Source organism: Diadema antillarum, unplaced genomic scaffold (genome assembly GCF_040938485.1).
Source record: "Diadema antillarum isolate AM-2024a unplaced genomic scaffold, OU_Dant_1.0 scf00000038, whole genome shotgun sequence".
Lineage (NCBI taxonomy): Eukaryota > Metazoa > Echinodermata > Echinoidea > Diadematoida > Diadematidae > Diadema > Diadema antillarum.
In genome coordinates this window covers 2,620,678-2,643,762 of record NW_027270927.1, presented here as the reverse complement: position 1 = coordinate 2,643,762, position 23,085 = coordinate 2,620,678, and the positions used below count along the sequence as shown (strand labels likewise).

General features: G+C 36.5%; 2 protein-coding genes across 2 annotated transcripts; both read right to left on the bottom strand.

The window, feature by feature from the left end:
* Positions 1-1,738: 1,738 nt before the first annotated feature.
* LOC139709763 (uncharacterized) lies at positions 1,739-9,163 on the bottom strand. The gene is made up of 10 exons (XM_071621727.1): positions 8,823-9,163; positions 7,683-7,751; positions 7,217-7,285; positions 6,759-6,827; positions 6,332-6,400; positions 5,382-5,450; positions 4,466-4,528; positions 3,217-3,474; positions 2,642-2,782; positions 1,739-2,422 (listed from the first exon to the last, which is right to left on the bottom strand). Exons 1-10 carry the CDS (start codon positions 9,102-9,104, stop codon positions 1,739-1,741), a joined length of 1,773 nt encoding a protein of 590 aa, XP_071477828.1. The 5' UTR covers positions 9,105-9,163.
* Positions 9,164-12,062: 2,899 nt separating this feature from the next.
* LOC139710247 (uncharacterized) lies at positions 12,063-14,923 on the bottom strand. The gene is made up of 2 exons (XM_071622181.1): positions 14,860-14,923; positions 12,063-14,014 (listed from the first exon to the last, which is right to left on the bottom strand). Exons 1-2 carry the CDS (start codon positions 14,912-14,914, stop codon positions 13,104-13,106), a joined length of 966 nt encoding a protein of 321 aa, XP_071478282.1. The 5' UTR covers positions 14,915-14,923; the 3' UTR covers positions 12,063-13,103.
* Positions 14,924-23,085: the final 8,162 nt, after the last annotated feature.

Sequence of the window (23,085 nt, the reverse complement as noted above, 5' to 3'; positions counted from 1 at the left end):
CAGTTTTATAAAATAAATTATGTCCCTAAAACACCATAAGAGTTCTAAATTTCCATTTCTAGTGTGTCAGGAATCAAGTGGTTACAATTTATTTTAGTCAACAGAGCTGCAGTCCTACCAAATTGAGTCATATCATTTCTACAAAATGTTCTCCAAGCTTTTTTTTTTCCAATATCTAACTTTTTTTAGAGCAGATTTTTTTTTTCAGTTAAGATACAACAGTAACAGTTTCAGCATCACTGTCTAGGAGGTTTAATTATATTCTAGTGAATTAAAAACAACTGTGTTTAGTATAAATAATTATATACATATATATATATATATCACTAAGGAAGCCAATCCTGGAAAAGAGCACCTCATTCCAGTGAAAACCAGTAGGTAAATATGTATATTTCATGACAATCATCATTTCAGTCATTCACAATTAAACCCATTAGACCAAAGAAATTACTTTGCAGACTTTACAATCCAGTTAACAGCTTCAAGTTTGAGTCATACTATCATTTGAATAATAAACAGTAGATTATCATTACAAGAAAATTATATCTAAACTCAAAATTAAAGAAATGATTAATTTTAATTTATTAATTAATTTTTTTCAGGAAAATCATGATTTTTCCCAATCCTGAGTGCAACACATGTCAAATGTTGAAATTAGCTTTAGCAACAGCCACGTTGTGTTTCATACACTAAGAACTGAATTGCATTCCATGAGCAAATGCCCACTCTCAAGATACTTCTGATCGATGATACTGATGCGTGAAGTCCGAACAATATACATCAGAGCAGCCGAAATAAATCTTTAAGATGAAAAGCCCTTGGTTTAACTCGTTAAAAAGTTAAAGTTTTAATGTACCACTGCACAACAAAAAATTATTGGAGGCATACTCTCAGTATACATTGTATCTGATAAACATTTAAGATTTTCTCTTCAACTACACACATTGAAGATTAGTTTTTCAGCGCATCTGAAAATCATTGGAGACATTCTTGTACACTTATGCAAACACGAACATCACTAAAGACTAACTCTTCAGCAAACTTGAAAATAATAGAACAGCTAGTCTTCAGCAAACGTGAATATCACTGAAATTTTACTCTTCAGCAATCCTGAAAATCATTGAAGACTTGCTCTTCAGCAAACTTACAAAACATTGAAGACTTACTCTCCAGCAAACCTGAATATAATTGAAGACTCGCTCTCCAGCAAACCTGTAAAACATTGAAGACTCACTCTCCAGCAAACCTGTAAAACATTGAAGACTCACTCTCCAGGAAATCTGAAAAACATTGAAGACTCACTCTCCAGCAAGCCTGAATATCATTGAAGACTTACTCTCCAGCAAACCTGAATTTCATTGAAGACATACTCTCCATCAAACCTACAAATCATTGAAAACTCACTCTCCAGCAAACCTCAATATCACTGAAGACTTGCTCTCCAGCAAACCTGAATATCATTGTAAACTTACACTACAGCAAACATGCAAATCATTGAAAACTCACTCTCCAGCAAACCTCAATATCACTGAAGACTTGCTCTCCAGCAAACCTGAATATCATTGAAGACTTACTCTCCAGCAAACCTGAATATCATTGAAGACTTGCTCTCTAACAAACCTGAAAATCATTGAAGACTTACTCTCCATCAAACGTGAATATCATTGAAGACTTGCTCTCCGGCAAACCTGAATACCATTGAAGACTTGCACTACAGCAAACTGAAGATCATGAAGAGCTATTCTACAGCATGCTCCACATAGCTCTCATTGTCTTCAACCTGTGAGCCAGCAGCATGTGCAGGAAGATCTCTGTAAAAGGAATGGTATACACGAGGAATAACCAGGGTGTCACAGAGGTTGATGAGATCTGACTTCTTTGCTGAGCTGATCTTCAACATGTCCTTGTACAACATCTCAAGTTTGGGTACCTTCATTCTGCGACAAGAGGCAGAAACCTTGAGTTCACTGAAGTCGTCGTCAAAGCTGTAGCGAAACTTGATGGTCAAGGGAGATGCCTTCTCATACCTCAAGTGTTTCAGTTTCATCCACTGCACTTTGTTCCCTTCCACATCTCTCTGTGTGTTCGGGAGGATTTCAGAGGCCAGTCCTTTCAGATCAAAGAACTCTTCATGGCTCATTTGTTTAACCTCATAGGGCTTCTTTTGGCGGGACATGGTGACAACTGTGGACCATTGATTTGGGTGATACACTGCCACTTTGCGTTTTGTACGCTCTATCGCACTATGAACTGAATCGCATTCCATTTGCGTATGCCCGCTCTCAAGATACTTCTGATCAATGACCTTGATGTGTGAAGTCCGAACAACATACATCAGAGCAGCCGAAACAAACTTGTTTCTGTTTTGCCCCCCACAGCAATCGCTGTAGAGGGTTACATGCGTTACTGTGTCTGGCAGAGCCTGGAGAAGATGAATAAGGCAGGAACCAACTTCACAAGACCCTCTGTTACCTTGAACCTCACTCCAGAGAAAACAAAGTACATCACTGTTTGCCTGGTTATAGAACGTAAGATTATATGATGATAATTTACGTTTGTAGTAGAGTACAGATGTAAAAGCAGATGGACAACTCAGGACCTGTTGCAAATCAAAGGTAAATGAAGCACTACTTTGACATGCCTGGGCCCTGGCTTTGTCCCGCTCTTTCTCGTCTCTCGCCCTCTGCTTGTTGTGCAAGTGCTGCTGGTGCTCTTCTTGCAGATCTTCTCTTTCCTCCAGGGTGGCATTGTCATACCTTGTGCAACTTTTGCACTCATCTTTCTTCGGAACAAAGAAACCCAGGTTAAACTCGTTGTTAAACACTTTTCGATAGATCTTACTTGATTGTGTGTTTGTTGATGATTCTTTGTACATATTGTACATTTTTGAGATACTCAGCTCTGTAGGAAGATACTGGCCGGAGCTGGAAGATCTGCAATAATGGGAATCAATGACCTTGAAACTCTTGATATGAGAGCGAATTTTATCTAATGCCTCTTCTGGGGTCTTGTTTTTAGGTGACTGTTTGCCCCTTTGGTCTTTTTTTGGAGAAGGAAAGACCAGCTTTCTTTTTTAAGGTGTAGTACACCGTCTTAGCCTTGATGTCAAAGGTACTCAGGAAAAATTTCTGACATACTTTTTGCAGCCCATTGGTGGTAGGAAGGAAGTACTTATTGCGAGGGATTTTTTCCACCTGTAACCTTTGTTGGCTTTACATGCTGACAGATAAAATCTCTTTGCCTCTCGTAAGAGCCACACTCCCAATAGCTGTTAAACAGCTCCTCCCTTACATCTACTGAGATCTTAGTACTACACTTAACTTTACAAGAAGCTCCGCATGGAGGGCCTACACAGCGTGCTTGGTGCTGTTTCCCATCTCTGGCCTTGTATGGGAGCCCATGGCTCCTTCGCTCTTTGCGCATGTGTTGCTTCCACCTGGTCGGATCTGCAGTCTTTTTTCTTGCTTTCCCATTCTGTGAAATAACAAACATATGAGAAATTTATTAATGATACAATATGCATGTGTGTGTGGTGGAGGGGGGGGGGGGGGGAGGGGAAGTGATATAACCACCTAATTTTTTTTTTATAATTACAAGCATAAATTACCATAATATTGTAATCTTACATTCTATACCCAGACAAACAGTGATGTCCTTTTTTTCTCTGGTTCAAGGTAACAGAGGGTCTTGTGAAGTTGGTTCCTGCCTTATTCATCTTCACCAGGCTCAGGAGACAGTAACATATGTAACCATCTATAGAGATTGCTTGGGGGGGGGGAGGAGAACAAAACCAAGTCTGCTTTCGGTTGCCCCGTTGTATGTTGTCAGGTCTCACATGAGATTACAGGCCATAGGTTTCTTGGATACAGAGCAACAGAGCACCAAATGCGCAAGGTGGCTGGTTATCACCCAATTTAGCTGGGCATACGTATCATGGTGTGCCCAAGTCATAACGTGAGGCCAAACAAATGAGCCATAATGAACTCTTTGATCTGAAGCCTGGGGACATCATTTAAGTTTGGAAGTCAGTATAGTTTTACCTATCAAGGAGGAATAACTGCATATGATGTGTCACGCAGGGGGGGGGGGGGGGGGGGGAGCAAATAAGAGTGTGATCAGTTTGTCACGGACAATCTGAAAATTTTCAAAGTTTGAAGGTCTGTCATAAAGAAAGGATGATATGTGATGAATTGGTTTATGTTTTATTGTAAAGGGTTCCACTAAGTTTATTGGCAGTATCCCGAATTTGGTTACCATGGTAATCAATCTGCATGATAATCCATGAAATGTGCAAAATCACGGACAGACCAGATAGAAATCTGGTGCTTTCTATTACTCTTTTGCGATCTTTACCTTAAGAGCTTTGATTTGCCCAAAACTTTTAATTGCAGATGTTAACCAGATATCTGTAAGATCCTATGACCTACGTTTAGTCAAATGCCTGAACAGAATGAACAAACTTTACCTCAGAGAGTCTTGGAATGTCCTCACCAACACGAGTACTTGACAGGCCGCATACCGGTATTGGCTGCATTAAAAATATGTACATATGAATGAATATTATAGTAAGGATTGTTAACCAGTTGAGTGTCAATCAATCAAATGGTATACAATTGACACAAACATAAACTTAGAATTCAAAACTTTATTCAGGTACAGCAAAACTTTTAAAGCCATAATTTAACATTTTCCACATTTAAGAAATTGGAGCTGCATGGTCCTACATGCTATCAGAATGTGTAATGGGGTGTAAAATGAATCTGTGAAAAAAATTATGCTTCCTTGTTTTCATTTAGTGCTTCAAAAAAGTGAACACCTAAAATATCACCTCCATAGATTACTGTGTTGGCTTATTTGGTGGGAGATGCTTACATAATAAAAGAAAATGTGAAAGGAAAGGGTTTGGAAACTCAGTGTGAGATTCAAGACTGTTCAATTCCCTTTTTTATAGTAGGCCTAGGGGGTGCATCTCTGGTCTGATAGACTATGTAACAAAACAGTTTTATGCATATTTATATATTTTTGCATTTACATTTTGTCACAAATTTGGCCAGAGTAGAATTTTCAATGTGACTTTGTTACTGAAGCAAGACAAAATATGACCACATGACCAGAACAGTATTCTGGCACCTCAAGGCCAATATAATGTAAACATGCCAGCACTAAGCCTCATACAAAGAATCTTTAAAACAGCAAACAATGTCTACTGGCTGTTTCACGGATATTTTTCAAACTTTACTAGCCTGATGCCTTGTAAATATCACAAGGTAACAGACGTTTCAATGATCTTGGTTAATTACGACATTGAGGTGTATATTGGAAATATTTGCAAGTGAGATCTCTCGTCTTTAAATCATAAATTACAAGTACACGGTATTTACCTCAGACTGGAGTGTCTTTTCTTGACTTGGATCTAAAGAATTCCCATCATTTTCAGTAGATGCAGGTGCCTATTATGGAAAAGAATTTATGTACATGGACATCAAATTAAAATACAGCTATTCAAATCTAATAATTTAGCAATCTGGTGGGCATTTCATCCAGTGTTTTTGTCAGTGATTTCACTTATTAATGTGCTCTTAGCCAATCAGATGCAAGGATTTCAGTAGCTTATAACAACTGTCGGTGACGAGCAAGTTTCATGATATGCTCCCCTGGTAGATGAATATTTTTTTCATTCACTAAAGACCAACGTTACAAGGCAAAGTACTTCTGACATTTGATTAAACACTCAATCACAAGGCCTGATGCAAAGACTATAGATTAGCACACCGGCCCGTATTCTCGAAGGAAAACCGTGGTTTAAACCATGGTTTATGCAAATTTCATGGTACACCGGAGCACCACTGCTATAACACGCTCTGGTGCGTACACTAAGGTCCAATCATCCCGATGATAATCGCATGTGTTGGCAAAGGGCGCGAAGTTCACGCTTGTTGCCATGGTTTAGACCACGGTTTATGTAAATTCATTATGCGTCAATTTACATAAACCGTGGTCTAAACCATGGCAACAAGGGTGGAATTTGCGTCCTTTGCCAACACATGAGCGCTAATCATCGGGATGATTGAACCTAAATGTACGCGCCAGAGTGTGTTATAGCAGTGGCGCTCCGGTATACCATGAAATTTGCATAAATCGTGGTTTAAACCACGGTTTTCCTTCGAGAATACGGGCCACCATGTCTAATGGCTGTTTAATAGATATATTTGTTAAATATCTAGTCCAATCTCTTATGAACCTACATTTTAATGTTCCTGGTTAATGACATTGAGGTGGATATTTGGAACTTTGATCTCCTGCTTTTAAATCATAAATAACAACTATTTACCTCAGAGTGGAGAGTCTTTTCTGGACTTGGTTTTGAAGAATCCTGATCATTTGCAGTTGATGACGATGCCTATTATGGAAAGAAGGCAACTGATAAATTATATCGAAATGACAACAAAACTACTCAAAACTAATCATTTGGAAATATGGTAAATTACATTTTTTTGTCATTCACTGTCTTAATCTTGTGTTGAAGATCAAAAATCATAAGGTGATTATTTCTGACATTTGATGTAAACACTCCAGCACTAGGTTTGGTACAAAGACTTAATAGTACAGCGAACATTTGGATATGGATATTTAAATTCCAAATCTACCAAAACCTATACCTTATAAATTTCACGATTGCAACTTACATTTTAATGTTTTTGGTTGATTATGGCATTGAGGTGAATCTCCTGCCTTTACAATAAATAATAAGCATTTACCTCAGACTGTAGAGTCTTTTCTTGACTTGGTTTTGAAGAACTCTGATCATTTGCAGCTGATGAAGGTGCCTACAAGTATTATGGAAAGGAAATACATCTAGAAAAGATATCAAAATGACAACAAAGCTACTCAAAACTAATAATTCAGAAATCTGGTGAATAACCCTTTTTTTTTTTGTTTCATTCAGTGTTGCAAACTTGTGTTAAAGATCAACGACATAAGGTAGATTTCTTTCGACATTCGATGTAAACACACCAGCAGTAGGCCTGATACAAAAGCTTTATAGTATAGTACAGTGAACAATGTCTACCAGCTGTTCTATGGATATTTCTCAAAACCTACTATTACTGTACCTAAACCTTGTAAATTTCACAAATGCAACCTAAATTTCATTATTTTTGGATAATCATGGCATTGAGGTGGATTTCTGCCTTTATAACAAATAACAAGTATTTACCCTAGACTGGAGAGTCTTTTCTTGACTTGGTTTTGAAGAATTCTGATCATTTGCAGTTGATGACGGTGCCTGTTCAGGGAAGAATGCATGTGAAAAAGATCTAAAATTGACAATACAGCTAATCAAATATAATAATTCAGAAATCTTGTGAATCACTTTTTTTCTTCATTTGCTGTTGTAAGTGTTACAGATACATTATACGGCAGATTACTTCTGACATTCGATGGGGTATCTAAGAGGATATTAAAATGTAACATTCAATGTAAACACTCAACCATTAGGCCTGATAAATAGTTTAATAGTATATCAAAGAATATCCAATGGTTGTTTTATGAGTATTTTTTTGTTGTTGTTGTTGAAATATTCTAGTCCATTGCTTTGCAAATCTTACAAATGCTACTCACATTTAAACGTTGTTGGTTAATTGTGACTGCCATTTAATACATCATGAATTACAAGCATTTACCTCAGACTGGAGTGCATTTTCTTTACTTGATTCTGAAGAATTCCCATCATTTCTGGTTGATGAAGGTACCTATGCATGTGAGGTAGAAAGAAAAAACATAATTTAGAAAAGATATAAAAATGACAATAGAGCTTAATAAATCTAATGATTAAGAATTCTGGTCAATTCCTTTTTTTCCATTCACAGTTTTAAGTGTAAAAAATTAGTATTCTAAGGCAGATTACTTCTGACATTTGATGGGCTAAGTAAGAGAGCAATAAAATGTAACTGGAAATTGCAGATGTTTCCTAACACAACATAATTTCATAATGAGAAATCAAGTACACAAACACAACTGGATCTACAAACAAATTCCATTATTTAACTTTATGTAGTAACATGTTTTAAATCATAATTATTGAATTTTAATAGTAGTAGCCCATTTCAAGTGACTGCAAATATACACAAGAAATTCTTCAGATAACTGCTGATCCTAGAACAGTGCTTTAAAAAGAATTTTCAGCCACCAGTATTTTACAGATCAAGAAGCTGCAAAAAAAGGGATTTTCTTTTGTTTTTCTTTACTCTGAATTTGATGTGACATCATGACAAAATTCTAATTAACCTTTATTTCTTATAAGTGATTTAGTGATATCCTTATTACCAGCTTACATCATTTGTATGACAGTTCTCTATCAGTATTTCTTTCACAATACTGCAAAGTTCCAATAAAGTCATGATAATGATGGAATCCTGTACCTTTAAATCACGAATTACACAAATCATGAATTACACACAAACCCAGAATGAAGTGTTTGAGTGGCCATTTATTAGCTAATTGCATCTGCTGTAGACTACCAAGAAGTTGTAGGCCTACATGTAGTTGGTAGAAGTGCTAATTATGGAAATACATGAATAAAACAAATCAAAACAGTGATGAGGCAATGGATCAATCCCTCCCAATGCCATTCTTCCAATTTTTGAAGAGTTATCATAACTACTGTATACAAGATATTACATTTTGATGCCTATTTTGTGAGTATGCCAATTTTGTCAGCCAATTGTGATAAGATATGTGTACTTCAGTTACCATAACTTGCTCACCACTGTACTCACGGTTTTTAAAAAAATATATTAATTTTATGTTTGAATTGAACTTACTTGTGCAGAAAATCTGGCAAGCGGAATGTTATCATCTTCTTCCTCTGAACTCTCTGAATCCACCATCATACTTTCCTCTTCTTCTCCTTCATCCTTTTCCTCTGGAACACGGAGGACTGTGCCTTCCCATATTTCAGTTTTTTTTTTACTAGTCTTCCACTCCATGATAATTGTGGATCCTGGGTGCGGCGGTCCATCGGGGCAAATGATGTCCTTCACTGCAACTGTATTTTCTTTGCCATCTCTTTTCCACTGCACAAGGATGAGATCTTCTGGGTCCATTGATCTATCATTAACAAAATAAAAACAAAAGGAATCTTTACTCTTAATCAATATGAATCTTTCTCTACTTTCCCCATCTTTCTTTGAATACTTAATTAATCAATTTATAGATCTAAAGAGTTTTATGAAATATTTTATCATTTATATGGACATAAAATTATTGCATATAAATATATGTATAAAATAGTTCATAAAACTCTTTAGATCTAATGTAGTATTAAAAAATAGCTGGGACCTTAGAGAAAGACTGTGATCCTATATAGAGCAACATTGGCATATGAGGCAATTAATAATCATTATTCATCATTAACTACTTAAGACTTCTAAGTAAAGGTCAATTTAATTCACCAGAAGTTAATGGTACTATGTCTGGTCTATCAGCCAAAGCCTATTTTGAAAGTGTTTTATATTTGTGGAGCCCAAGAACTTGAAGCTCAATTTACCATACCAGACAATGACATTCATCTGTAAACTTTGATATAGACTTAGAAATTTCAATTTAAAAATTAAATTTGAGTCAAAAGCGTTGATAATTTTTTTTTCATTTGAAATGCCGGAAGTTGACGACAAGGGCTGAAGAGCACATTTGAATTTTAATCCGATCAAATACAAGTGTAGTCTGAACGAATTGTAAGATCTTGAATGTGAAAATATGGCCATGGGCCATCTTCGATCGATTCATTGCATTTAATCCTACTTATTAAGCCTGAGAAATGTTTCCACGTTTTAAATTTCTATTTTCATTTCAGTCAGAGCAGTCAACTAGAAATTTTAATCTAATTAAATGAAGGCGTAAATCGGCATTTAAAGATTATTAGATAAACTGTAACAGTACTAGACTGGACAGTCACTAAATCATTATAAAGATCTGGAGCATTTTTTTTACTTTAATTTGTTTTTTTGTATTTCTTATCCATCGAGTATTATTGTGGACCTAAAATTGATCGAGATCTTATGATTATCCAACTTAATTAGATCTAAGCCTAAGTGCGTTTAATACGCCTGCAGAGTTTGGGTAAGCGCAGTTGAAATATTTTTATTTCTAGAGTAAACCGATTTTAAACCTAAAGTTAGACCTTGGCAAGACTTCAGAGAATGAAGGACTCACTTTAGTTTAGACATCTATCAGATAGATCGACGGCAAGCAACTGCAACTCCTAATCCACACTAGTCCAGACAGTACGCGCACTTACGTCCAGTACTTACGCGAGTAATGTCAGATCCAAGAGTAATGCCTAAGACTAAGTCACAGATCCACTCTGGGGCCCGTACGGCGAGTAGAAATGCCAAACGGACATTTTGATCAGTGGCCGACCAGTCCAATGTTTTGTTCGGCTACGGAGATATATTCGCCGTTATTTGTTGACAGGTGACTGATTACCACAAGAAGTCGAAATCCAAGTGATTCACAAATTCGTACAGGGCCCGGCGGATATAACTAAGACTTAGGCTTACGACTAGAAGTGAGTCTTAAAGTTAGGCTAATCAAAATCAGACTTCGATTTCGTCACACCTACTACATATGTGTTCAGTTATAACAAGCTATATACTGACCACATACATGCAACCCATAGAAAAACTGTAGGACCAAACTTGCATCTTGACAGCTGAAATGTGCATCTAAAATAATTTCTCATTTTATTAAACTATTTTTGTAATCAAAACTAATATTTGAATGATACAAGTACTAAATCTCTGTTTGGTAACAGTTTTGTGACCTTGTACTCAAAAATGTAAAATTAAAAAATAAAAATTTTTACATTTTTAAAAAAAAATTGTGACAAAAATCTCTCGTGTCATACACTTTGTACATGTACAGTGTTTCACAGCATTGATATTGCACTGTGGGTGTGTGTGGATTTCGTATTCTATTGACTTTTGTATTTCTATCGACTATTGGAATGCTTTTCTTTATCAAATCGTGAATCTTGAGGACAGGCATATTCCTAGTACTATAAGTCTAGAATCTAGCAGAAGTAGCAGCTGTGATTGCGCGTTCAGAATTAGAAGTTAACCTGTTCAATTTCCATCATCCTTTATAAAACTTAAAAGTTTATTATTTACACAACACGTTGCACTGCACTACACAAAATATTGCGTTTGGGACTAAGCGTAGTTCGCAGTGATCGAAATACCGTGTAAATTATGTTTTGTAGAGAAAACTTGCGATCAAAGTGGCATTATTTATTACTTATTACAGAGACTCGTGCAAATTTGGGAAAGAGATATCTAGACCGACTGACACAAATTGTTTAATTCCTTCTTGAGTAACTTTTATCGGTAAACTTACCAGTTCTTTCTCAACACAGCAGACTAAAACTGTTGCCAATACTCGCATTCGTGCCGTTTTGCAGGGAAACGTCTGCGATTATCGTTGACCGGGAAAACGGCGCGTATGCATTCGTTCCCTTTTACCGGGAAGACTTTTCGGCTTTGGGAGCTCGTTTCCTTCTACAATTCATTGATTACGTCATAATGACGTTCATTTTGAGATTTTGAGTAACATCTCATAAAACTTCTTTACATTCCCTATCATTTTCTGTTAAAATTAAAAAATTGAATATTTTGATGAAATTCGGTGCTCGTTCCCTTCTTCCGGACAAGCGACGCGATGATGCAGAGACGCTATAAAATGCTTGTTCCGCTACGTATTTTCGAAAGCAATTCGCATTTCGTTATAACGGAGCACATTTCTTTTTTTTCCTTTGTCTGTAGCGCTCGGAGAAGACTTCGTTATAACGGAAATTTCGCTATAACCGTGTTCGTTATAAGCGAATTTTGCACCATAGACTTTAATGGTGATAAATTCGGGACCAGAATATTTACTTCGTTATAACGAAATTTCGTTATAACCGTGTTCGTTGTAACGGGAGTGCACTGTACATAACTACTAGTGTGTACATTTGTGACAATATATATATATATATATATATATATATATATATATATATATTCATTTCTGGTCAGTTTTCCTCTGTTTACGTTTGTTACATACTCAAAAAGCTGCATCACTTCGGTGATCCCTCGTATTTATCCCCAAGTTGAATTATCCTTCGGGGTTTATGCAAGGTTTAAGTGCGTGCGTGTATGTCACACACAAAGCGCACTGCTAAAGCTTCTGACCATCCGAGCATTGAGAATTTAGGGTTTCTGGGACGAACACTGAACTAGGGCCTTCTATAGCTCAGTCAGTAGAGCACCGGGCTAGCTCCGGAGGTCTCGGGTTCGAATCCCGATTGAATCCCATTTTCTTTGCTCAATTTTCCAATAATGAATTATATTCATTTCTGGTCAGTTTTCCTCTGTCAACGTTTGTTACATACTCAAAAAGCTGCATCACTTCGGTGATCCCTCGTATTTATCCCCAAGTTGAATTATCCTTCGGATTTATGCCAGGTTTATAAGTGCGTGTGTGTGTGTCACACACAAAGCGCACTGCTATAGCGTCTGACCATCCGAGCATTGAGAATATTTTAGGGTTTCTGGGACGAACACTGAACTAGGGCTTTCTATAGCTCAGTCGGTAGAGCACCGGGCTAGCTCCGGAGGTCTCGGGTTCGAATCCCGATGGAATCCCATTTTCTTTGCTCAATTTTCCAATAATATTTATTTCGATACATTATGCTAAATCACTAAAATCAAATTAATCAAGGACATTACGCTCTAACGTTATCTTCAAGGCCATAATAAGGTCCATCATCCTCGCAAACGCAAAGCCAGAATGTTTACCGCGGTCATTATAAAAGGAGGGTTAAACCCTTTGCACTGCATATAGACCTAAAATCGCCAGGGTCACAACACCTGAATGGCTACTTGGAACAAACATAATTTAACACCTTGTTGTCATTATTGACATTATATGCTAACATTTCTTTCCTTTGCCAATCTTCAAACTTTCAATGGTCTGGTTTCTTCCTAAACACGACTATCCCCTCCAAAATTGTTTTCATTGTATTAAGTTCAGATGAACAAGTAGAAGGAAAGACTGTCACGCATAGTCTATAGATACCAGAGACCGTATTCTTTGAATCTCTGGATTTTCACGTCGTAACCTTCTATCCAGTTACTATGCAAGACCACTGGATCAATGTCAGGGTGAGCATTTCGCCATGCTTGGTTAAAGAACTCGTTCCCATTTGGAAAGTAGACCGGGTCAAGGATGCTGATGTTAAGAGACTCATTGGAAACCGAATCTTTTAGTACGTCGTTAAGAAGGATTTGGTCCGGAACTTTGGGTTGCAGCTTGACGCGCTCAATCCATCGCCGGACGAATCCCCGGGTCGCTTCGGTTGCCCGGTAGAAGACGAACCCGGCGCAGCGAATATCTCTGTAGTCTTTCCCGTCGTCGTGTTGGTCCATTTCTAATTGTAGGTCGAAGTCGTTCCTCAAGAACGGCATGGGATTCTTCAGCCATACCGTATCGACATCCGTAAAGAGCACATCCATTTTCCGGTCTAAAAAGTACAAGATGTAAGTCGGTCTTCGGTTGACGAGCCGGATGTATTTGTCGGAACCAAAGTGCAGGAATTCCGTGTCGTTCGACAGTTCGGCTCTGTCTCCGAATGGGAGCCAGACTTGTAGGTTCGGATCCGATCGATTCCGAAGGAGACGAAAGGTGGGCTCGTCTTCGGCGACGATGATCACACGGTCGTTGAGTCCACAGCGTTTCAAACTTTCCAGCCAGTTACAGGTCATGTCTATGTACGCGTAGTTGGTTGTTGTTAAAATGACAACATGTTCGTTGTCAGGCTTCCTTACCTCTGAGGCAACAGATGGTTCGCGTTTTGAGCTATTTCGGAGCAACGAAAGTTGTGAATCTTTCTCAGATAGCAAGGATTTAGCGTTTGACGATCTAACAGAGTGAGATACGGGTCGTCTCACCATCGCAAAACCTTTATTCCATTTTAATCCTGCAGAAAAAACGAAAATGATGCTAAACGACGGTGACAATGAAATCAACTGAGATCAGTTATATTGCTTTTCACCTGTTTTCAGAGGGAAAACATAACCCACCCCCTTATCAGTTGATTTTTATTCTTGTCTCTGACCGCCATGAAAATCAAAAGGATAATCGAAATGGACTTGCTAGACCAAAATTGCAACGAATATTGATTTATCCACTCCATAAACTTGAAGTAACCTGCTCCCGGAATGAATGAAAAGAATAGTCCCCACCCTCTTTATGAAAAAAAAAAAGAAATTTAAAGAAAAGAATATTACTCGATTCCTATAGACACTCAAAATAATGCCAGTAGGGGTATGATAATAATGATTATAGCAGATGCAATGCATTGAGTATAAGATTTTGTAAGATAGAAATCACATGAATACTCTGATGATAATGTGTAAGAATCGAAAGAGGTTTATTCCATATAATCATTATCACTTGCAGTCGTTTTAAAAAGTATCTTGTGTATAAACTTTGAATCAATATACACAATCATACACAAAGACACACTACGTGCGTGCATATATATATATATATATATATATGATATATATATAACAGATAATATATAATATATATTATATATTTATTATATTATATATATATATATATATATATATATATATATATATATATATATATTTGATATAAAATGCGTGCATGCACTTAGATATGTCTGTGTAGGTGTGTGCGTATACAACTGAAAAATTCGTGAATTATTTTGCATAGGCCTATAGATTCAAGAATAGACCCTAGCCAACAACGTTTTGACATTATGTGACGGACATAAACATTGTCCCAACACACCTGCTTCGGAGAGCCGGCTTGAAAGAAAGTAGTAAGCAACACATAGCACCGTCATGCAGACAACCACCTGAAAAAAGCAAAGAAGAGAAATCTAATACTAGTACACAGACAACAACAATAACAAATGTAACTTACAGGTGTCATGAGATTTTCTAATGCTAAACATCAGTGCATACAATTATCAAGACATACCCCGTCCCTCATAGGTACGGAACATGAAAATGAAAATCATCTGGTTCAGCTACCGTCTTTGCGTAATCATAAGCCAGTACATCCAGTCATGTTATAATTTTGCTCCTAATACTAATTAGGTTGCAATTTTCGATCCTTTAAAAATTAGTGAAAGTTTATCATAATTAAATCTGTATACTTTATAAAACATGTATAATACATACATGTATACATACAGGACCTATAGACAAACACATAATCTCAATATACATCCGTGCACTCTAATAAATCAGTACAACATGTATGCTGTCAATTATTTACATCATAATTATATCAAAATCAACTAAAGACAGATGAATATAAGGTGTATGTTATTCATGATGTATATGGAACATGAGAATATGCTAACTTTGATTCAGCAAACTAAATGCGTAAATCATCGCCGCTGCCATTATTCATCTTTTAAGTTAATCTTTTCATCCTAACTCGTAAAAATAATAATTATGGAGGCGGTCGCATGCTGCGTCACCTGCTTCCCCAGACGTCTTCCGATCCGCAAACGCATGGTCACCCTCGTACACTGCTCCTTGCTCCTTGTTTCTTGTGTGGCTACTTCTATACCAGTGGTAAACTTCTGCTAAGATAATAGCAGGAAAAAACATAACAAGGAACTATCTATAATAATGGGGGAAACTACTGGGAATTTCATTACAAATTTTCCCACCTATGTATATATGTCTACATCTATGTAATTATATCATATATCTCTATATTTCTCTCTATTATATATATATCTTATATACATTTATATTTAATTAGATCTACCATGTTTCTAAATACATTATATTTCATCTACATTCACACACGAACACGTACACACACACACACACACACACACACATATATATATATATATATATATATATATATATATATATATATGTGTGTGTGTGTGTGTGTGTGTGTGTGTGTACGTGTTCGTGTGTGAATGTAGATGAAATATAATGTATTTAGAAACATGGTAGATCTAATTAATATATAGTCATCGCTATCAACACCTATACTTTTACTTCTTCCAATTCGATTCAAATGAAATTTCATTTCCAATAACACATGTTTGTTATCGATACAGATTCAAAAAATACAAAAGGTACAATGTATTACAACAACGAATGTGCATGTATACTAATATGGAACTAATTGTTCAAAGTAATTGTGGACTGAGTTGGGAAAGAGGGACCCACGTAAAAGACAAGCTTATAGGAATGTGGGCCAATCAATACATCGAACTTACAACTTCTTGTAATGAATCTGTTATCAATACACGTATCTACTAAATTCGAAATCAAAACGTTCCATATTGCCAGTCATCATGGATGGATTTTTTTTTTCTTCAGGTGAAAATTACAGGACGAGTCATCTCCTTATTGGTCTTGCAATGACCCAAAGTTCGCTATGATGCTCTGTGTAAATAATAAAACAGATAATCATCTTGGATCAAAGAAGAAAAACAAATTAGAAAATACTTACCGTAAAAAAACAATGTTAAATGATAAATCGTTCTGTGTGACGATGTCAAGAATATACGATCATCGTTGTCCTGTTTCTCAACGCATATCGGTCATTATAGAGTCACTCTGCTGTAGCTCTTTCTCCGAAATATGATTTTGCCAGGTATATAGTCCACTCCCCAGTTATTCTCAAAGGCCACAAGAATGAAATTAACTAATAACCAATCCATCTTCCTGCAGACCTCAAATATTTACGCTTGGCTAACATGAAGGCCTATCACACAAAGAGTTCACTCCCACTCCTTTCTCTCGGCTATACTAATCCCCAAGTTCGAGTGACACGAGAGATCCATTTTCTTATTTCTTTGAAGATGAGTATATTAAACATGTAGGGAAGACATATTAAGCACTTTTGTTATGTGGGTAAAAAGTGTGTGACTATTCCGTTACTTTGTACAGCAATATCAGCTTATGATATTATAATTGTATTGTTTGCATGTTGATACATAAAGATTATTGCAAAAAATAGTGCGCACGTTGTGTATGTGTGTGTGTGTGTGTGTGTGTGTGTGTGTGTGTGTGTGTATCTGTCTGTATGATCGACCATATTACAAAGTATCTGTTCATACAAAATCGTGCTTATTGACCTATATCCGTCATGCAATACTGAATGAAGTGAATGACAAATCACTCATGAAATCCGAATCCCTTAAACACCTGCGTCTTTAAAATAAATTGCTATCCCTTGAAGTGCTCGCAAGGTTTACATCTACTCATTTTAAAAGAATATGGACGTAGGGCGAAAATCCACCGAATCGTAAACGCGTGGTATTTGCAAAGATCTTGAAGCTGCAGCTCGCAAATATTTGAGGCAGCGTGGGCTCACTAGACCTGGAACCTCATAATATGGGCTGGTTTGATCTTACATTTTGGTCATCTTTAAGGACTATAATATCACACTACGCAGGCTATGGCTATTTATGATTGACACGTTATTCCGACACACACAAATATGTGCACTTTGTAATCTGGAGTATATAGCAGCAACATCAGGTATTCACATTGTTTACTGATTTGCCTCCACATACCTCGGATTTATTTTCTCTAAAAGTGTAAATTCTTCCACACATAATCAAGTGTGGATTCAGTAACCTGATGCAGAAAGAGTAGTGAAACATTTGATTAAAGGTTTTAGGAAAGTCGGACTAATCATTCAAAAGGTTGGAATTCGTAAAGTTTGGTTTGATTTCTTGTGCTACTCTCTCTCTCTCTCTCTAGCTCTAGAATGCACTTTCAATATATTTGGGTACATGACTATGTATACACACCAACCCAATCAATAATAATTGGGGATATTTTTCATGACAAGACATGATATGACTATGTTCATTGTTTGTAAAAAAAAAAAAAAAAAAAAAGAAATGTGCATTTTAAAGTGTAATCTTCATTATTAGTAATGTGAATTATAATCTGCAGTATCATGCAAACATTTCTCTATTCATTATACATGTTCTTACAAACTGAACATGATTATAAACTCGGTGTTTTGTGCAATATCCTGACCAGTTTGTTTGTTTGTATGTTTGTTAATGTCATCAGTAAACAGAAATTAATATTTTTCCTTTGTACATGTGTATGTGTATTGAAAGTAAATTGTTAATTATGGCATGTTTTGTGATGAGATTGTAAAGCGCATAGGGAACATTCATTTGTTTTATGCACTATATAAACAATTTCATTATCATTATTATTATTATTTGCAAAATTTACAATGTGACATTTTGCCACTAACACCTTGAAATATCCTGCAATAGGGACAATCAAATTTATTTTACAAAAAAAAGAAAAAGAAAGCATACATGTTCAGTCTGTTCCAAAAAAGATATAATACAATGATGACCATAATCTCGTACTGGGATATCAAATTTTATTCTCACAATGCATACAAGTGCATTGCACCAGGATGATTACACATGGGTGACATAAAATCATTTGTACAATACAAACCAATGCTGCCAAGTCCCTGCCTGGGCATACAAGATTTATATTTACAATTTCTGTACAATAATAATTAATAATATAAAGGCCAGGCGGGACTTGAGAGTATCACAGACATTTTGACTTATTATTTCTTTCAGTACTATAAAGACATGCATAAGAAACATAATATCTTCATTTTTTTTTCTTACTTCAAAGTTCATACACTTACTTAAATGGTAAGGGTTTCATTGTCAAACAGCATGGAACGGAAAGCATTGAGAACCATTTAAATTAATTTCATGCAGTTTTTGATCTAGCACGAGTGGGAGCGGGAAACAACACAACCGGCACTTTTCACCTCTGAGCATTACTAAAATGGCAATTTTTGATGTGTCTCTATCTTGATTCTTCTCTATCAACTATGAAATACATAATACTTGTAAACCCTGCAACACTGCTCAATATCAATCACCACAACTAATTATATCAAGCAAACCACCTTTGTATTAAAAAAAGAAAATGAAATTAGATCAGAGCAGAAGAGATAAATGACAACTAACTGAGATGTGAATAAAGGTTTTTTTTTCTGGTTTAGTGACTCCATTGTTTGAATTACCTTTAAAAAAATAACAAAATGAAAATATGGAAAAGCTGCTGGAACCCCTTCCCCTTAGAAAATGAATAGAGCAAAATTACATGGAATTGGAAACTGAAATTTGAAACTGTTACTAAAAAAAAAAAAAGTTTCAAACAAATGTATTGACAGCGCATATACAGTGTATCATATCCGCAGTGTCTGGTACCAAATTTCTTCTCTGTGAACACAGTCATATCAAACTTGATCAAATTGAAACCAACATATGAAACATGGTCCTGCAGAAGCTGGACATTTTCTGATTTTTTTTTTTCTTTTCACCAAAGCAAATAGAACCCTCCTCGCACACAGCAATCTTAAAATTTCACAGACGACTTTGGCAGATAGAACATTAAATGTGCATTACTTCCAATGCTAAATGATGATCCTTGGCAAGCCTGAGAAGGAAATTCACTAGATTTCTGGCATCCCCTAAAACAAGCACTAGCTACTAGACCCTCCATGTCCCTGGCAAACAATCCACTAAATGCAATCATACAACAACATGAGGCCATATCCCTTCTCCAAATCCCTGTTTCAACTAATCTGCCTATTAATCAGGGGTACCTTAAATAAATGTCCAGCAAAACAACTCAAACCCTACATCACTAAAGCAAAATGGTTTTAACTACATAATCCAGTGTCCACAACCAAAGAGAATTAAACATGAACATTAAAAAACTAGATATATCGCTACGGCGACTGATATGCCTCCGCCATAATGCATGGTTCTCCTAATAGGTCTATAGTACAATGTCTTGACAATGTGTGATGACAGTTTCACACAATTGGCAAAATATTAAAATGACAGGTTTGACACAAATGTGCTGAATGTTCACTTTCCTAGAACTAGGTTCAATTGGATGAATGATTAAAATGTAAGAGTGCAGGTATTTGGGGAACTAATGATTTTTACTTGACTTTTGACCTTTTTATACGTTTATGCATTGAGTAATTTTCAAGGTATTGAGAAAAAGCATAATTTCAGTATCAAATGGGAAAAAAGCATTACCTAAACCTGGCCTTTGACCTTTGACCTCACAGTTCCAAAGAGAATCACTGTTAGGTTGAACATGCATAAATATGTAAGTTTCATGATGATACCTTGAATTACTTTTGAGATATGGAGGAAAAAGTGCAATTCAGCACTTTCACTTGACCTTTGACCTTTTGACCTTTGACCTTTTGGCAAGAAACTTCCCACAGAATATATATTGGGTAATACCTGTATACATCAAGTTTAAAAAAAAAAAAAAACCTTCAGGCATTGCATAAATATAAGGAAAGTAGTGATATTTTGAAGAGTTGACCTTGACCTTTGACCCCTGACCTTTGAACCATGACCCCCAACTTCCCTCGATAATCACTGCCCATTGGAACAAGCATATATACTACGTTCCATGAAGATACCTTGGACCATTTGCGAGATATGGAGAAAAACATGAATTTTCAACCTTTTTTTTCACAAAATAACCTGTGACCTTTGACCCCGTGACCCTAAAATCCAAACAAAGTATTATCCCCCCAGGATATACCCTCATACCAAGTTTGATGTAAAACCACCACACGGTTCTAGAGATATTGACAAAAACAAAATGGGACGGACGGACGTACCGACGGACGGACGGACGGACGACCCGAAAACATAATGCCTCCGACCACCTTTTCTGTTTTCTTTCTCTCCTTTCTTTCTTTTGTATTGACCACCATTTTGCCCTGAATCGTACAGTAGGAGAATGTCATTTCTATCTTCCTAAGACTAGGAAATTCCCTCTTATGAAGGCTACTGCAGGGCAGACAAACAGCCATGCCACATTGTTCAAAATGAGATCAGCACAAAAAACAACAACAACACATCTGACACAGCTGCATTAGTGTAATACTGAGAAGCATTCGTCCACATCTTTTACAAGTGCATGTTAAGGATGGAAAACTAAAATAGATTTGTAAGGACACAAAATGGTTTAAAGCCATGCAAGAAGATGCTTCTTTCAGCTTTCGAGGTATGATGAGGAACAAGATACCACACAGCTAATAAAATTACACCATAAAACTGAACTGGAATTGGAGACAGATCATACAAAACATACCCATCATCCAATATCTCTCTTTTTTTCTTTTAATCTAGCAGAAATTTTGCCAGAAACTTGCAAAATTCTGGCTCTCATAGATATAGGTAAGATAATCAACAATACATGATTTAAATTTCACCTTGTATTTTTTCTCTTTACCTGAAGATTAAAACCCTGGTAGCCAAATCTGATAAAAAATCGCTGGTATCATGTTCTGTTGTTTCTCTCTACATAAACACAAAAACAGCAAACTCTGCATTGTGCCTTGTATTGGAAGCATTACTCTGACGTCTGAGGAAGTGATAGTGTAACTGAATGGCCCGACAAGAAAAGAAAAATGGAACTTCATCTCAACCGGCGTATTGCTTGTGGCCTTTTTTAGTCTGAACTAGCAGGAACACATTGCACATCTTACACCTTGCTTGTCTGCAAGTACCCCTGGGTATTCATTCCAATCATAACCAATATTCAAACAAGGCACAGACTATTTTTGAAGTCATTCTCATCTTATAATCTGAAGTATTAAAAAAAACTAGATATATCGCTACGGCGACTGATATGCCTCCGCCATAATGCATGGTTCTCCTAATAGGTCTATAGTACAATGTCTTGACAATGTGTGATGACAGTTTCAAACAATTGGCAAAATATTAAAATGACAGGTTTGACACAAATGTGCTGAATGTTCACTTTCCTAGAACTAGGTTCAATTGGATGAATGATTAAAATGTCAGAGTGCAGGTATTTGGGGAACTGATGATTTTTACTTGACTTTTGACCCTTTTATAAGTTTATGCATTGAGTAAGTTTTCAAGGTATTGAGAAAAAGTATAATTTCAGTATCAAATGGGAAAATAGCATTATCTAAACCTGGCCTTTGACCTTTGACCTCACAGTTCCAAAGAGAATCACTGTTAGGTTGAACATGCATAAATATGTAAGTTTCATGATGATACCTATAAGTGAGTTACTTTTGAGATATGGAGGAAAAAGTGCAATTCAGCACTTTCACTTGACCTTTGACCTTTTGACCTTTGACCTTTTGGCAAGAAACTTCCCACAGAATATATATTGGGTAATACATGTATACATCAAATTAAAAAAAACAAAAAACCTTCATTCATTGCATAAATATAAGGAAAGTAGTGATATTTTGAGGAGTTGACCTTGACCTTTGACCCCTGACCTTTGACCCATGACCCCCAACTTCCCTAGATAATCACTGCCCATCGGTACAAGCATATATACTAAGTTCCATGAAGATACCTTGAACCATTTGCGAGATATGGAGAAAAACATGAAATTTCAATTTTTTTTTTCACAAAATAACCTGTGACCTTTGACCTTTGACCCTGTGACCCTAAAATCCACACAAAGTATTATCCCCCAAGGATATACCCTCATACCAAGTTTGATGTAAAACCACCACACGGTTCTTGAGATATCGACAAAAACAAAACGGGACGGACGGACGTACGGACGTACGGACGGACGGACGGACGGACGGACGGACGACCCGAAAACATAATGCCTCCGGCCACTTCGTTGCGGAGGCATAAAAATGACTACAGTAAGCTCAAATATGCTCTCAATGAATATGCTCCCCATGAGTTAGAAAGAGAAGTTACCGGTATGTTAAGTTTAGAGGGTCAAATGTCTACAGAGGAATATCTATTATAAAGGAAATTTGGATGCAACAGAAAATATAATGCCTCTTCCACCTTTCATGGGTCAGAGCAAAGGGAGTGTTGGCATGAAACATATTGCCCCAAAACAGATGTCGGGTTCGGAAGCAAAAATTTTTACCGGCAGTTATCCTGAATCCACCGTCATCGTCTATGAGTTCTGTGCTTTGAAG

Excerpts from the sequence above, each read along its gene's own strand:
- LOC139709763 (XM_071621727.1), bottom strand. The coding sequence starts at position 9,104 with ATGGACCCAGAAGATCTCATCCTTGTGCAGTGGAAAAGAGATGGCAAA. Across the intron at positions 7,752-8,822 it reads TTGCCAGATTTTCTGCACAA|GTACCTTCATCAACCAGAAA; the intron begins GTAAGTTCAATT and ends TCACATGCATAG. Across the intron at positions 2,783-3,216 it reads GAGATTTTATCTGTCAGCAT|AAAGATGAGTGCAAAAGTTG; the intron begins GTAAAGCCAACA and ends TTTGTTCCGAAG.
- LOC139710247 (XM_071622181.1), bottom strand. The coding sequence starts at position 14,914 with ATGACGGTGCTATGTGTTGCTTACTACTTTCTTTCAAGCCGGCTCTCC. Across the intron at positions 14,015-14,859 it reads AAGCCGGCTCTCCGAAGCAG|GATTAAAATGGAATAAAGGT; the intron begins GTGTGTTGGGAC and ends TTTTTTCTGCAG.